Here is a 17,176-nt window from a genome sequence, read left to right as displayed (position 1 = left end):
AAATATTACAATATTAAAGGGGTTGTCCGGGTTCAGGCCAATTTACAACCCTTGAGGCAGCAGTGCAGGCAGTACGGTATTTTTCACATTCCTTTACGCTTCTCCCACGCAATCTCCCACTCCTTCTCCACTCCATCATCAGCCATCAATAATGGAATGTGTGGCCAGGAAATAACTCTACATGCTCAACAATCTGATGGCACACAAGCTTAATTCCCACCTAGCCAAGTTGCTGGTGATACAGTTGCTGCTGTACCATTAAATAGAGTCTGCTGCCATTGATTCTTTGTACTCTCACGTAGCAGACAATATGGGATGCTCCCTGTAATTCTCACTGTGCTATGAGGTTCACGCCATGGTGAAAACCTAGAGCAGCTCTTACAGGCAGAGACAGTACATGTCTTTCATGGCTCACTGGGTCAATGTTTTTTCCGGCGGTGGCGATGGAGCAAACTGGCAACAAGGCCAGATCCTTTTGACCCCCTCCCCCACGATTGTGCTTCCCACACCAGACACTTGTCCGCCTTTTCCCCTTCCATGGACACTTTCCCATCCCCAACAGCAGCAGGGCACAGGGTAGCTCACATTACCCCTACTTTCTATTACATGTGTCAAGTCAAGCGTTGCCACGCCATTTTGCAGCTGATCGGCCTGAGAGAGAGTAGCCAAATCTTTGAGCAGTTGCTGAAGTACTTCAAGCAGCAAACATCCCACTGGCTGTTACCCCACCGACTCCAAATGGGCAAGGTGGTCAGCGCACCATCCTGGCTGCCTTGAACCTGGGCAAAATAACACATGCTCCCTGCATGGCACATCTCATCAACATAGTGTTGAAGTGCTTTCTAAATAAATACACTGGCTTGCACAAGGAGCTGGCAAGGAGACAAGCACTTCAGCCACTCTTACATGGTGAGGAACGCTCTCCTGGATCTGCAGCTACAGAATGGCCTGCCGCTACATGACTTAATCCAACTTGCTGAAATTCAACATTGCACATGCTCGAGTGTCTGTACGAACTGTGAAGAGCAGTGGATGATTTTGTCATGCACCAGACTGCCTTAGCAGCAGGGAGCATGTATTGCTTTGAGGTCAGGCAGTGGCAGCTCTTTCAAGATGCCTGTCAGCTGCTGAAGCCTTTCAAAGAGGCCACAAAGTTTGTCCGCAGGGACAACTACGGCATAAACGATCTCACCCCCTCCTATTTATCTTAGAACAGAATCTGACACTCATGCAGCAGGGGACCACAGCGGAAGAAGAGCAGCTGATGTCACATTCTGTAAAGCTGCTGCTGCCTCCATCATGCCACCTCCGCCATTATGCCACTGCTGCACCCTGCTGACCATCATCTTCTGTAAGGCTGCTCCTCGGTGCTAATCTCCTGCTGCCACCACCATTAGTGCCAAAGCTTCTGCCAATACAACCACTATCCTACTACTACCACTACCCATAGACAACCTTGTATGTTTCATGACACTACTATTGCAGCCACATGCCGCCATATCCATACCATACCCTTTCCACATCCACACTGCAACTGTTGCTGCTCCCAATTAAAAAGGATAATTTTTTTAGGTTTGTTCACAACAAGCCACTTTTTCTTCTGACAATGAACACTTGTGCATGTCGTGTTGGAGCTGAATGGGCTGCCTTATCCATGACTGGCAATGGCAGATATCTTTGTATATATTTCTATTAATCACTGATAACAGCTGGATGGACCTTCTTGAGCTCAGAAACAGCATATATTTCAATGTATAATAGATTGCAAGTTTTGCTGAATCTTTTTCCATACAACTATATATCTGCTCAGGTACTTTTGCTCTATAACATGCAGCCTGCAGATTGCATTGCATTGCGTAGTGATAGGCTGTCATTAAATGTTAAATACACAATAGCAAGACCCAAGCACTTACCTACACAATGAGGAGTTTGCTTTTGAGCAGCAGTGAAGTTTTGCACCATCAAGTCCTGTAGAAGGTTGATGAGCAACAGTGACCCCATTTTGGACTGACCTAGAACTCTCTAGGAAACACTGCCAGAGTGGATCTTGAGGAAGAGGAGATTTTTTACACTCTCTAATTAGGTCTTCGACAATATCATGCTCTGATTTGTTTGAAAGGAGAATTAGTTTGCAAGCTTTTTGGCAAACTTTTTCTTCAGCCCTGTCACAGCAGTGTACACCTGAAAAAACAACAACTATGTTTTAAAAATTGGCACCAGCATAATAATTCAGACTGTATTTTGAAAGTCTAGGAAAGATAATAAGAATTTAAACTTGTTGAAAAAAGCATTAACATAATCCACAAGACTTTAAAAGCGTATTCCAGTTAAGTTACATATAGAGATAAACTAAAACATTTCAAAGTATACAAGATCCGAACAAAGGTTTAGGTCCTTCGGTGCTCTAGTTTGCAATTTCAGAATCCAGAAAGCCTCCCTGTTCCAGACCTTATATTCCCATATCCCTCATCTCAAAGGTTTACATACTGTATATTTTCACAGAAATATACTGTCATATGTGTAATGTCTCCTTTATGAACCTGTAAGAAATGTTTTGATGCCACAGAGGAATTGTGTGAACCTGGATTTACCACATCATAAACATGTTCAGAGAATCTCTTTCTCAGCAATCTTACTGTACTGCCCATATATTGAAGGCTACACAAGTGTTTATGACCTCTAAGTAATTTAGAGATAAGGGCTATTAGTGCACAAAGTGAAAGTGAAAGTAGGATGCAGACAGCCAGGCAAACAGTTAATCCTTTGTGACAGAACGGCTCAATATTTTTTAATAAAGACCAATTTAAAAAAAGATTTTTAGACCGAAATAAGTAAAATGCAATAATATTTTTTTTGGCCTCTGAAGGTGTACATAGCTTTTAAGATACGATATTACTGCAAAACAGGCAGTTAATAACAAAAAAACACTTAGAACAGTGGAAAATAATATTCTGCAATAATTCTGGGTTAACCCTGTCTTCAGCCACATGCCTGTGTAAGGGGAGTCTCGCTCTCTCTTACAAGACATCTCTCAGGGTATAGCAATGAACAATGTCACTTAAACAACAAATAGGACACTGGGAGCTGATGAAAACTGGCTCAGTTGCCCATAGCAACCAATCAAGAATCCTTTCATTTTTCAGAGATCCTTTGGGAAATGTCCCCCAGTGTGACTAACAAACTTTTGGGGTGGAATAAGACCTAGTTGCTTTAACACGTTAAGGACCCAGAATGAGAATGCTCATCCTAAAGGGCCGGTACTTAGTGCCCCAGGACGAGCGTTCACGTCCTGTGTGCTGCGCTGACTGCAGCATATGGTAGGTTTGCACTCCCTCACCTCACTGTCCCCACTCTGCTGTCGTGGGCACTTGATGGTTGCCATGGCAGCCCCAAGCCATTCCAAGGCTTGGGGCCCAGCATGTACGGTCTCCTAGGCAACTGTTAGCGTCTTACAGTGTAAGACACTAACAGTTCAATACAGCACAATAGAGTATTGTGCTGTATTGAAAAAGGGATCAGACCCTATAATGTTGAAGTCCCGGAGTGGGACAAATAAAAACAAAGTTTTCCAATTTTCTTTTATGTTTCAAGTAAAAAAAATAAAAAAGTGTCCTTTTCCCAAAATAAAGTAAAAATAATTGTAGACATATTAGCTATAGCTGTGCCCGTATCGACCAGCTCTATAAAAATATCAAATGACCCAAATTTTTCATTTTCACAAGAGGTAACAGGAGAAAAGCACCCCATAATTTGCTACCAATTTTCTCCTTGATATGGCAACACTCCACATGTGGTGGTAAACTGCTGTGGGGGCACATGACATGGAAGGAGCGCCATATAGCTTTTGCAGCACAGATTTTGGTGGATTGGTTTATGGGTGCCCTTGGTATTTTTTTTTTGTGATTGTCTTATGTGGGTTGTTCATTTTTCATTTTTTGCAGGATGAGGTGACTTTTCATTGGTACAATTTTAGGGTATATATGACTGTTTGATCGCTCAATATTATGCATTTTGTAAGGCGAATTGACAAAAAATGATATTGTTATAGAGCAGGTTGTTAATGGATGTGGCAATACCAAATATGTCTATAATTTTTTATTAGTGTTGATCGAGCACCATAGTGATCAGGTGTTTGGAGGCTCGGGCCAAACACATCGGGATGCTCAGGTGCTCTACAGAGCAGCCGAGTATAATGGAAGTCAATGGGAGAACCCGAGCATTAAACCAGGCACCCCCTGCTCTGAAAAGGGGAGGGTGCCTGGTTCATAGGAAAAAGGTCAGAAATTGATGGAAACACCACCGAAATGGTTCGGGAGTAGCATGAGGAGGATGTCTGGATGCATCTTGGACTCCCAGGTTGCTGCTGGGAACGAAGTTGTCTGAGTAGTACGCCACTTTTACAGACTGACAATAATATGCACAAAACCAAAGATGAAATCGATTTTAGATGAAAAATTGTTGGTAAACATTCTTTCCTGTATATTTACTTGTATATAAAGTACAAGTGTTGCCAAAAATTACAAGGAAGAGGAACTCCGATACAACCTGTATACTGTATCACATAAAGGAGGGCTTTTTCACATTGTGGTACAATTGTTCATGTAGTTAGACTCCTACACTCATAAAGCCTATACACTAAGTGAAAGGGCTGCCAGCACTACAATACACCCTTTGTTACACATAAAGGAGGGCATCATACATAGCCTTGAAAAATTATGATTGATGGCCTGCGGGTGACCCTCAAAAACATTTGGAGCAAGGGCCTGCTGATCTGACCATCTAAAACATTATGGCTGAGGGCCTGCTTTCGCTTTGGTGACTCTAGATAACCTGGGGCCCATCGCATGTCCCTGTGATTGTCCATTCGGATGTCTGACCTATCAACTTTCAATGTTATTGTCAGCGCAAAACATGGTGACAACGGTTAACGGGGAATCAGGGTTTGATTCCGGAGAGGGAGCCTGAGAAATAATTACGGCTAACACATCCAAGCAAGGCAGCATGCTTGCAAATTACCTATTAGGTATAATTAGGTGAGGGCCTGCAGGTGATCTGACCCTGTAAAAGATTTTAGGTGCAGCCCTGCAGGTGAGCTGACCCTCTAAAAGATTTTAGATGCGGGTGAGCTGGTGAGCTGACCCACCAAAAGATTGTAGTTGAAGGCCTGCTGGTCAGCTGACCCTGTAAAACAATGTAGGTTAAGGCCTGCTGGTAAGCTGACCCTGTAAAACATTATATGTGAGGGCCTGCTGGTGAACTGACCCTATAAAAAATTATATGTGAAGGCCTGCTGGTGAGCTGACCTTGTAAAACATTATATACGAGGGCCTGCTGGTGAACTGACCCTCTAAAAAAATTATATGTGAGGGTCTGCTGGTGAGCTGACCCTGTAAAACATTATATGCGAAGAGCATATATGAGTGGGCATTATATGCGACGAATAACCATGTGTTAATATGATGAAAGAGGAGAAGGAGGATGAGAAAATGGTAGATTCAACCATATACCCTTGTTTTGGTGAAAGGGGCACATGGGAATACATTGTATTCAGTACATTACAAACAACACATTTAAAGTGCCTTTATGTTCACCAGCTTCCCTCTGGTGGAGTCGAGAAGTCATGGTCAATCCAGGTCTTGTTAATTTTTATAAGAGTCAACCTGTCAGCATTTTCAGTTGACACCAGTAGAACTAAATACACGCTCAGACAAAAGGCTGGCGGCAGGGCAGGCCAGCACCTCAAAGGTGTAGAGCGCCAGTTCATGCGACGTGTACAGCTTGGAAACCCAGGAGTTGTAAGGCACTGATGGATCATTGAGGACACTGACATGGTCTGCGATGTACTCCTTCACCATCTTCCAAAAATGTTCCCTCCCTGTGACAAGAGGGATAAGGGTGCTGGCGGGATGTCATTAAACTGCACCATGTTTTGGTGTTGCCCTGCCTATGTTGGAACTGCTGTGTGTTTCCTTTGTCTCCCCTCCTCGGTTGGCCAAGGAACTACAGACTCTGCCGCCAGCGTTGTCAGATGGAAATTTTTGGATCAATTTTTCAACAAGGATCCTCTGGTATTGCACCTTTTTGCTCGTCCTCTCGACCAGAGGAATGAGGTATGAGAAGTTTTCTTTGTAGCGAGGGTCGAGAAGAGTGAACAACCAGTAATCCGTGTTGTCTAAAATACGTATAACGAGCGGGTCATGGGAAAGGCAGCCTAACATGAAGTCAGCCATGTGTGCCAGAGCACCAACAGGCAAGACTTCACTGTTGTCATCAGGAGGATGACTGTCCATCTCCTCAGCCTCTTCCTCCTTTTCTGCCCACCCACTCAGAACAGATGGAATTAAACTTCCATGGGTACTACACTCTGTAGCGTCTCCCGCTCCTCCTCTTCATTATCCAATTAGCGGTAAGAAGACGAACTGGCTATCACCCTGTGTAATGTCTTCCCCATTTCCACATGCAAAGCGTCATCCTTAATTGTGAGCAGCGAGCGTTTGAGTAGACACAGAAGTGGGATGGTTACGCTGATAATAGCGTTATCGCCAGTCACCATCTGTGTTGATTCCTCAAAGATTCTTAAAACCTCACAGAGGTCAGACATCAATGCCCACAACTCACTTGTGAATAGTGGAAGCTGACTGGAAAGGCGACAACCATGTTGCAGCTGGTATTCCACTACTGCCTTCTGCTGCTCACAAAGCCTGGTCAACATGTGGAACATGGAGTTCCAGCGCGTGCTCACGTCACACAACAGCCGGTGAGCTGGCAATTTCAAGCGCTGCTGCATCGTTGACAGATCGGCTGAAGCTGTCGATGACTTGCAGAAATGTGCACACAAGCGGCGCACCTTCACCAGTAGCTCAGGCAAATTGGGGAAGGTTTTGAGACCCCGTTGAACATGTAGGCCAGGCATGGGATTTTTCTGAGCTTGCCGAGCTCCAAAAACACCACGAAGTTACGGCCATTATCAGACACAACCATGCCTGGTTGTAGGTTGAGTGGCAAAAGCCCCAGCTCAGTCTGGTCTCTTATCCCCTGCCACAGCTCTGCAGCGATGTACTGTTTGTCCCCTAAGCATATCAGCTTCAGCTACCGACTGATGACTGACTGGTGCTGAAAACTGATAAATCGGAGGTGGAAGTGGAGGAGGAGGCAAGGGAGAAGTGGAGTTTGGAGCCACTAATGTAGGTGCTGGCGGAAACCCTGATCAACGTAGGGCCCGCAATCCTTGGTGTTGGTAGCACCTGTGTCATCCCAGGGTATGACTCGTCCCTGGCCTCCACAACATTCACCCAGTGTGCCGTCAGGGAAATGTAGCATCCCTGGCCAAATGCATTTGACCATGTGTCCGTGGTTAAGTGGACCTTCGTAGTATCAGTGTTGGTCAAGGCACGTGTGATGTTACGGGACACATGTTGGTGTAAGGCGGGCATGGCACGCCTTGGAAAATAGTGGCGACTGTGTAATGCGGGATGGCCGCCGACATCAGGCTGCGGAAGGCCTCAGTGTCCACAAGCCTAAATGGCAACATTTCCAGTGCTATGGCGTGTGGGTGGCTGGGTATTTTCGCCTGCGTTCAAAGGCCTGGGGTAAGGACATTTGGACTCTGCGCTGGGACATGGAAGTAGATGTGGTCGCTGATGGTGCTTTCAAAGGTCCAGGGGCAAGGCGGGAGGCATCTGGGCCTGCGCCTTCAACAGGGGATTGGCCAGCACATAAAATAGGGTAAGAGGAGGCAGTGGTGTGACCCGCAGACACAGATTGTGGACCCAGGCATTCATTCCACTTATTACGGTGCTTGGGTGCCATATGGCGGATCATGCTGGTGAGGTTGCTAGTGTTCACGCCCCGGCTCATTTTTTTCCCTTTCTCTTTGCAAAATGGAAACTATTGATGCTTTGGTTGGTCACATGCAGGGATTGTCTTTGGAGGTAGCTGTCCTCCGCAATTAGGTTGCACGGTGTCAGAGTACTTTGGCGTCTGGCACCACCGGGGGAAACCGGGTCTGCCTGGAACCTAAGGTCGCTCTCCCTTATAGGTTTTCCAGTGGAAGTGATAACTTTGTCTGGTTCAGGGAGTCCTGTAAATTGTATTTTCGCCTTCGTCCGATTTCATCTGGAGACGAAAACCAAAGAGTAGGAATTATTATTTCTCTGCTAAAGGCCTCATGCACATAACTGTTGTGTGCATCCGTGGCCGTTTTGCCATTTTCAGTTTTTTTTCACGAACCCATTGACTTCCGAAAAATCGGAAATTGCACCGTTTTGCAGCCGCATCCGTGATCAGTGTTTCCTGTCCGTCAAAAAAATAGGACCTGTCCTATTTTTTTTGACGGACAACGGTTCACGGACCCATTCAAGTCAATGGGTCCGTGAAAAAACACGGATGCACACAAGATTGGCATCTGCGTCTGTGGTCCGTGGCCATAGGCTACTTTTACACAGACGGATCCGCAGATCCGTCTGCATAAAAGCTTTTTCAGAGCTGAGTTTTCACGAAGTGAAAACTCAGATCCGACAGTATATTCTAACACAGAGGCGTTCCCATGGTGATGGGGACGCTTCAGGTTAGAATATACTAAAAGAACTGTGTACATGATTGCCCCCTGTATTTAACACATTGGTGGCCAGTGCGGCCGGCCCACCCTCCCTCCCCTGTAGTTAACACATTGGTGGCCAGTGCGGCCAGACCCCTCTCCCTACCCTGTATTAAACACATTTGTGGCCAGTGCGGCTGGCCTCCCCTCCCTCCCCTGTAGTTAACACATTGGTGGCCAGTGCGGCCGCCCCCCCCCTTCCTCCCCTGTAGTACTGTAGATTCATTGGTGGCCAGTGCGCATGGCCCACCCTCCCTCCCCTGTAGTACTATAGATTCATTGGTGGCCAGTGCGTCCGCCCCCCCCCTCCCTCCCTCCCTCCCTCCCCCCCTCCCCCCTCCCCTGTAGTACTGTAGATTCATTGGTGGCAGCGGAGAGTAAACTGGGACTCAGATCGGTAATCGCTGGGGCTTCGATCGGTAGCCATGGCAACCAGGACGCTACTGCAGTCCCGGTTGTTATGGTTCTTAGCAATTTGTAGAAGCATTATACTTACCAGTAGGAGGAGCGCCCGGCCGGACACAGACATCGCAGCTCGCAGGTAAGTGACAGGTCTGTGCGGCACATTGCTTAATGATCTGCCACTTACCAGTGCCAGGCAGCAGGGGGCAGTCATGTACACAGTTCTTTTAGTATATTCTAACCTGAAGGGTCCCCATCACCATGGGAATGCCTCTGTGTTAGAATATACTGTCAGATCTGAGTTTCACGATCTAACTCAAATCCAATGGTATATTCTATTATAGAGGCGTTCCCATGGTGATGGGGACGCTTCAAGTTAAAATATACCATCGGATTGGAGAAAACTCTGATCCGATGGTATAAAAGGGACTCCTGACTTTACATTGAAAGTCAATGGGGGATCCAATTGCACCATATTGTGTCAACGTCAAATGGATCCGTCCCCATTGACTTGCATTGTAATTCAGGACGGATCCGTTTGGCTCCTCACGGCCAGGCGGACACCAAAACGCCTTTTTTTTATGTCCGTGGATCCTCCAAAAATCAAGGAAGACCCACGGACGAAAAAACCATCACGGATCACGGACCTACGGACCCCGTTTTTGCGGACCTTAAAAAAAAAAACGGTTGTGTGCATGAGGCCAAAAGGTGATGCTCAGTCTTGGGCTTTTTCTCTGCCAACCGGTTCACATTCCCTCCAGTCGGTGGATTAATTTTTCGAAGCCCTGGGCATGATTTATGATGGGTCTCTATGGCTAAATCAAAGTTGTGCCAGGGAGAAGGTACTGCTGAGTCGTATTGTGCTGAATTTAGAAGATGGGAGACTGACTCTGAGTGGAATGATCTTTCAGTCTGTAGTCAGTTCTGTCAGGGGCTATCTGAGAGATTGAGAGATACCCTTGCATTTCATGAAAAACCTGATTCTTTAGAGGCGGCCATGTCTTTGGTCATATGGATTGATAGACATCTGAGGGAGAGGTGCAAGGTTCCGTCGGGCAGGGGGTGCTGTCTGGGGGATAATCAGTCCTTTCTGTCCCTCGGGGTACTAGGACACTTGAATTAGGGGATGGAGAGGAGCCTATGCAATTGGGTCAGGTTACTTCTTGCTCTGGTAATAGGAATTTTTGGAAACTGAATAGACTATGTTACTTCTGCGGCAAAGAATGTAATTTCGTTGATGTGTGGCCTTTTATTAAACCTCAAAGTAATAATGAAAAACAAATAGGAGATTCCTTCAAAGGAAAAAAAAAAACTCCCTTACTCTTGGTAGTGTGAATGGGGAGTCAGAGCAGGCATATTCGTATCCTACCTGCAGTACCCGTTCCTCCTGCCTGCCATGGTGGCACTAGACTCTGGAAATTTTGAGTTAAAGGTATTTGTTGACAGTGGTGCAGGAGTTAATTTTATTGATTTTCAATTACTTCAGAGTCATGGTTTTAAAACTAACGAATTAAGCAAAGAGATACCAGTGTTTGCTATAGATACCCCCCCCCCCCTCCCCTCACAAAGATGTATAACTCATATTGTTCAGGATATTCATTTGAGGGTGGGTGATTCTCATGTTGAGTTAATGTCTTGCTTTGTTATGAAAAGTTTACCTGCTCCAATGGTTCTGGGTTTACCATGGTTGATAAAACATAACCCTACGATTCACTTGCAAACAAGACAAATCAGTATTTGGAGTGAATTTTGTATGTACAACAGTCTTAGTGCCTCTATTTCGGGGGTGTCCACTAAGGTGTTGCCTCAGTTTCTTCGGACATATTCTCGGAGGGTGGAGCTCAGGAGTTGCCCCCTCACCGAGAGTATGATTGTCCGGTCAATCTTATCCCCGGAGCAAAATTGCCCAAATCTCAGTTATATAATCTTTCCGAACCCAAAAGAGTAGCTATGCAGGAGTATATTGCAAAGGGACATATTAGACCATCTAAGTCTCCTATGGCCGCTGGCTTCTTTTTCGTAAAAAAGAAGGACAGATCCCTTAGACCATGCCTAGATTTCTGGGAACTGAATCTTATTACTGTCCGTGATCCTTATCCCCTTCCTTGGATTCCGGATCTATTTGATCAGATTGTTGGTGCCAAGGTATTTTCTAAGTTGGATTTAATAGGAGCTTATAATCTGACCAGAATCAGGGAAGGAGATGAATACACTTGAGGGTCACTTCGAGAACCTAGTCATGCCTTTTGGTTTAACTAATGCTCCAGTAGTCTTTCAGTGCTTTATCAATGACATTTTTCATTATTTGGTGGGGAGGTTCGTTATTTACCTCGATACCAATTTACTCACCCGATATGAAGAGTCATCAGGATCATTTGAGACAAGTGTTATTGATCCTTCGGGAGAATAAATTGCATGCTAAGTTGGAAAAATGTGTGTTTGCGGTTCAGGAGCTGCCATTTTTGGGGTACTTTCTTTCTGCCTCCGGTTTTCGTATGGATCCTGAAAAGGTCTGTGCGATACTGGAATGGGGTTGGCCGGCGAATCAGAAAGCCCTGATGTGGTTTTTAGGATTTACTTATTACTACAGAAAATTCATCCTGAATTATTCCACCATTGTTAAACCTTTGACAGATATGGCTAGGAAGGGCGCTGACTTCTCTGTCTGGTCGGATGAGGCATTACAGGCTTTTTCTGCTATTAAGAAATGTTTTGCTTCTGCTCCCATTCTGATGCAACCTGATGTGTCTCAAGCATTCATTGTGGATTGTTGACGCGTCAGAAGTGGGAGTTGGAGCAGTCTTGTAGCAGGGTCCCTAGCAAATGGTGCAAGTGTGCTTTTTTCTCCAAGAAACTCTCGGCCGCCGAAAGAAATTATGATGTTGGGAATAGAGAGTTGTTGGCCTTCAAATTGGCCTTTGAAGAGTGGCGTCATTGGCTAAAAGGGGCTATGGTATTTACTAAACATAAGAATCTGACTTACCTGCAATCTGCAAAGTGTTTAAATCCTAGGCAGGCTAGATGGTCATTGTTTTTTTACCAGGTTCAATTTTGTGGTCACCTATTGCCCTGGGATTAAAAACATCAAAGTGGATGTGTTGTCACATAGCTTTCCGGGAGGGAGGGGGATTCGGAGGATCCCACTCCGATTTTGGCTGATGGGATGGTAATTTCCGCTCTTTACCCCGAGCTGGAGACAAATGTTGGGGTCTCAAGAGGAGGCATCTGATTCTTGTCCTCCAGGCAAGTTGTTTGCTCCTTCTGAACTGCGATACAAGGTGTTCAAGGAACATTACTACACTGTCCTTGCGGGACATGCTGGAAGTAGATCCACTGTAGATCTTATTTCCCGGAGATTCTGGTGGCCAGGGTTGCGTAAAAGTGTTGAGGGTTATGTAGCAGCTTGTGAGACCTGTGCACGCGCAAAAGTGTCTCTCACTCGGCCATCAGGATCTCTTCTTCCATTGTCCATCCCATCTCGTCCATGGACTTCATTACTGATTTGCTGAGTTCCTCTGGGAAAACTGTGATTTTGGTGGTAGTGGACAGCATCAACAAGATGGCTCACTTTGTACCATTATCAGGTTTGCCCAATGCGAAAACTCACGCTCAGGTTTTTATTGACAACATTGTGAAATTACATGACATTCCCTCTGATGTGGTGTCTGATAGAGGGGCGCAATTTGTTTCCAGGTTTTGGAGTGCGTTTTGTTCTCGTCTGGATATACAGTTGTCTTTCTCTTCGGCTTTTCATCCTCAGTCGAATGGTCAAACTGAGCAAACTAACAAAAACCTGGAGACCTATTTGAGGTGTTTTGCTGCTGACAATCAGGATGAGTGGTCCTCGTTATTGTCTTTAGCCGAGTTTGCCTTGAATAACCATAGGCAGGAGTCAACTGATAAGACACCATTTTTTGCCGCATATGGTTCTGACCCTCAGTTTGGTACTTTTTCTGGGACCGAATCTTCTGGGTGTGGTTGTCCACTAAAACATTAAGCTGAAATTGGGTCCAAGCTCTTGGAAATTGGGTCCAAGATTTATTGGCCCATACAAAATCTTGGCCATTGTCAATCCAGTGGTGTTTCGTCTGGAACTTCCGCAGGCCTGGAAGATCCAAAATGTGGAACCTGCAGAACCATCTCCTTTGCCTCCACCTCCTGTTTTGGTTGATGAAAATCTGGAGTTTCAGATCTCTAGAATTTTCAACTCACATGTTCTTCGGGGTTCCCTTCAGTACCTGGTGTGTTGGAGGGGATACAGTCCCGAGAAAAGAATGTGGGTTCCGGTAACGGTGTTAATGCTAGCCGCCTTGGCTGCTGGCATTACAGTGATTGGCTGGCTGGAACGAGTCATCGGGTGCTATGTAGCACCCGATGACACGTGCTCGGATCAGTCATAGTCAGGGAGAGCAGAGGGTAGGAAGGAAAAGGCAGTGTAGGGAGCAAAATTCTCATTTATTATTCAAAGAAAGCTTTTCGAAGACCCAAAAGTTCTTTTAACTCCTTAAGGACACAGCCTTATTTCACCTTAAGGACCAGGCCATTTTTTGCAAATCTGAACAGTGTCACTTTAAGTGCTGATAACTTTAAAACGCTTTGACTTATCCAGGCCATTCTGAGATAATTTTTTCGTCACATATTGTACTTCATGACACATAAAATGGAGTAAAACAGAATAATTTTTATTTATAAAAAAATACAAAATTTGCAAAAAATTAGGAAAAATTAGCAAATTTCCAAGTTTCAAACTACTTCTATAATACATAGTAATACCTACAAAAATAGTTATTACTTTACATTCCCCATAAGACTACTTCATGTTAGGATCATTTTGGGAATGACATTTCATTTTTGGGGGACGTTACAAGGCTTAGAAGTTTAGAAGTAAATCTTGAAATTTCTCAGAACTTTTTAAGGACCAGTTCAGGTCTGAAGTCACTTTGTGAGGCTTACATAATATAAACCACCAAAAAAGACCCCATTCTAGAAACGACACCCCTCAAGGTATTCAAAACTGATTTTACAAACATTGTTAACCCTTTAGGTGTCCCACAAGAATTATTGGAAAATAGAGATACAATTTCAAAATTTCACTTTTTTGGCAGATTTTCCATTTTAATATTTTTTTTCCAGTTACAAAGCAAGGGTTAACAGCCAAACAAAACTCAATATTTATGGCCCTGATTCTGTAGTTTACAGAAAAACCCCATATGTAGTCGTAAACTGCTGTACGGGCACACGGCAGGGCGCAGAAGGAAAGGAATGCCATATGGTTTTTGGAAGGCGGATTTTGCTTGACTGGTGTTTTGGACACCATGTCCCATTTGAAGCCCCCCTGATGCACCCCTAGAGTAGAAACTCCCAAAAAATTACCCCATTTTAGAAACTACGGGATAGGGTGGAAGTGTTATTGGTACTAGTTTAGGGTACATATGATTTTTTGTTGCTCTATATTTGTGAGGCAAGGTAACAAGAATTAGCTGTTTTGGCCCCGTTTTTTTTTGCTATTTACAACATTCATCTGATAGGTTAGATCATGTGGTATTTTTATAAAGCAGGTTGTCACGGACGCAGCAATACCTAATATGTATACAAATTTTTTTATTTATGCAAGTTTTAGACAATGATTTCATAAAAAAAAAAAACAAAAAAAAAAAAAAACATGTTTTAGTGTCTCCATAGTCTGAGAGCCATAGTTTTTCCAGTTTTTGGGCGGAAAATCCCCACCGTGAAACATGCTGGTGGCAGCATCATATTTTAGGAATGCTTTTCTTTAACAGGGAAGCTGGTCAGTGTTCATGGGAAGATGGATGGAGCTAAATACAGAGCAATCCTGGAGAAAAACCTGGTAGAGGCTACAGAAGACAAGACTGGGGCAGAAGTTCACCTTGCAGTAGGACAGTGACCCCAATCATACAGCCAGATCTACAATGGAATGGTTTAGATAAAAGCAAATTCATGTGTTGGAATAGCCCAGCCAAAATCCAGACCTAAATCCCATTGAGAATCTGTGCAAGACTTGAAAATTGCTGTTCACAGTCACTCTCCATCCAATCTGACTGAGCTTGAGCTATTTTGCTAAGAAGAATGGGCACACATTTTAGCCTCTAGATGTGCAAAACTGGTAGAGACATGCCCCAAAAGACTTGCAACGAGAAGTGGTCCTACAAAGTATTGACTAAGGGTAGCTGAATACAAATACACACCACACTTTACAGATTTGTATTTATAAATTTTTTTGAAAATGATATATAATTTTCTTTTCACTTCACACATACTTGCTACTTTGTGTTGGTCTATCAGATAAAATCTGTAATGGTCACGTACACACACACAGGAGGGAGGATAGTGACCACTGCACTCCACCCTCACCCTGGCCCTGCCTACTTGCCTCACGAGTCCTGATGACAGGGGACAACTGGACGGCAGTCCCTAAATTAGGATACGTGCGGGAAGGACAGACAAGACAAATAACGGATAGTGAACGCACCGAGTCAAAACCAAGAGGACAACGCAGTACAGAGGGATAAGCAAAGAAAGGTCAGGAGAAGCCGGGGTCATAAATACCAGGAGAGTCGAGAAGTACCAAAGGAGTCTGCAAAGAATAGTCAGGTGGAAGCCGAGGTCAATATACCAGGAAGGATGTGCAGTACAGGAGGAGCAGGCAAAGGATCGTCAGGGAACAGAATAAGGTAAGTACACAGGTATCCAACAACTGCCTGGAACCTAAATTAACAGGCAACCTGTGGCCAGCAGGCTGCCTGTATTTATAGTGGGGAGTGAGGGTCATGTGATGTGGCCAGCGTCACATGATCGAAAGACCCACCAGTCGAGCAGCGAGTGATCAGCTCGGCGCTCAAAGCAGACCTAGGAGCAGGGAGCCTCCCAGCTAGCAAAGCTGCCCTGGGAACGAGGTCAAACACAGATCCTCACTCCCGAAGCTAAGCAGCAGGTCTGCGGATGATGGGAGACCGAGTGCGCCTTCGGCACCCCGTTACAAAATCCCAATAAAATGCATTTAGGTTTGTGGTTGTAAAGTGAAAAAATGTGTAAAAGTTCAAGGTACTCTCTCTCTCTATAATATATATATATATATATATATATATATATATATATACTAGAAGAAGACCCGGTTTCGCACGGATATATTTCATTTTATATGTCCGTGTGTCCTAAAAAGATATCAACAGTTTCCCCCTTAACAGTGACCCTCACAGTGCCCGCCCCTTTAACAGTGATCCCCACAGTGCCCTCCCCTTTAACAAGTGCAGGATTTGCTCCCCTGTTTATATATGTACAACTGCATTATGGTTTTGAGCACTTCCTGCCTGTTTAACACCACACCATTTTTTCCATTTGTTTGCATATAGAGCTACTTGGATGTGTATAAACTCCAATTTATATGAGCCTGTTTTCTTCCATCCACAGGGTACATTTAGGTGCACCTGCGAGGCCTGGGCCATATCAGCCAGTCTTGAGTGGGACTGGCAGACTGCTCCCTCCTGTCATTGCTAGCATGGTTTCATGCTGGAGGTAACTGGTAAGTTGTCTATCGGACCTTTACACTCCTGTAATTTGCCCACTGACTCCTGGTATTGCCCATACAGCTCAGGTAGGTAGGACCCGAGCTACTTGTGAAACCTTGGTGCTGTGCTCGGGCTCAGACATTTCCTCCTAGTAGGACATGATGGCTAATCTCTCAATTTTATCATCAGTTTGAGGGCTTGGTAAGTCTGCAGAGTGCACCTGTCTTTGCTATTAATATATTGTTCTGTTGGACATAGCCAGAGGCGTGGGAACAACAACCCTTACCGTATAAAAGTGTAATTGAATATGTCACTTAGATGCAAGAGCGGATGGACACAGTCTTGCCGCTTGTTAGGGAACATATGGAGGCAGCCCAGCGAACCCAGAGTAGGGTCGATAATCGTCAGTCTCGGGTCCGGATCTTTAACCTGGGAGAATGGGATTTGGTTCTGGTACAGACGGTGGATAGCAAGTTTCTGGCTATGTGGCATGGATCCTGTAAAGTACTTGAAAAAGTTGGTGAGGTAAACTACAAGGTACACCAGCCAGGGCAGCGAAAGCTGGAACAGGTGTACCATGTGAATTTACTTAAACCTTGGAAAGATATGGAGAAGGGTTGGTGGGAGAAATAGGGGAAGATTTTCCAGCCCC

At 44.8% G+C, this 17,176-nt stretch overlaps 1 protein-coding gene across 1 annotated transcript in view; it reads right to left on the bottom strand.

The window, feature by feature from the left end:
* Nucleotides 1-17,176, bottom strand: part of RECK (reversion inducing cysteine rich protein with kazal motifs) — an 801,790-nt gene that overhangs the window by 513,668 nt on the left and 270,946 nt on the right. The window contains exon 9 of the mRNA XM_044293464.1: nt 1,914-2,181. Coding sequence (XP_044149399.1) covers nt 1,914-2,181 — 268 coding nt within the window. The remainder of the gene's footprint in view (nt 1-1,913; nt 2,182-17,176) is intronic.

This window comes from Bufo gargarizans, chromosome 5, assembly GCF_014858855.1.
Source record: "Bufo gargarizans isolate SCDJY-AF-19 chromosome 5, ASM1485885v1, whole genome shotgun sequence".
NCBI lineage: Eukaryota > Metazoa > Chordata > Amphibia > Anura > Bufonidae > Bufo > Bufo gargarizans.
This window is presented reverse-complemented; position numbering and strand designations above follow the sequence as displayed.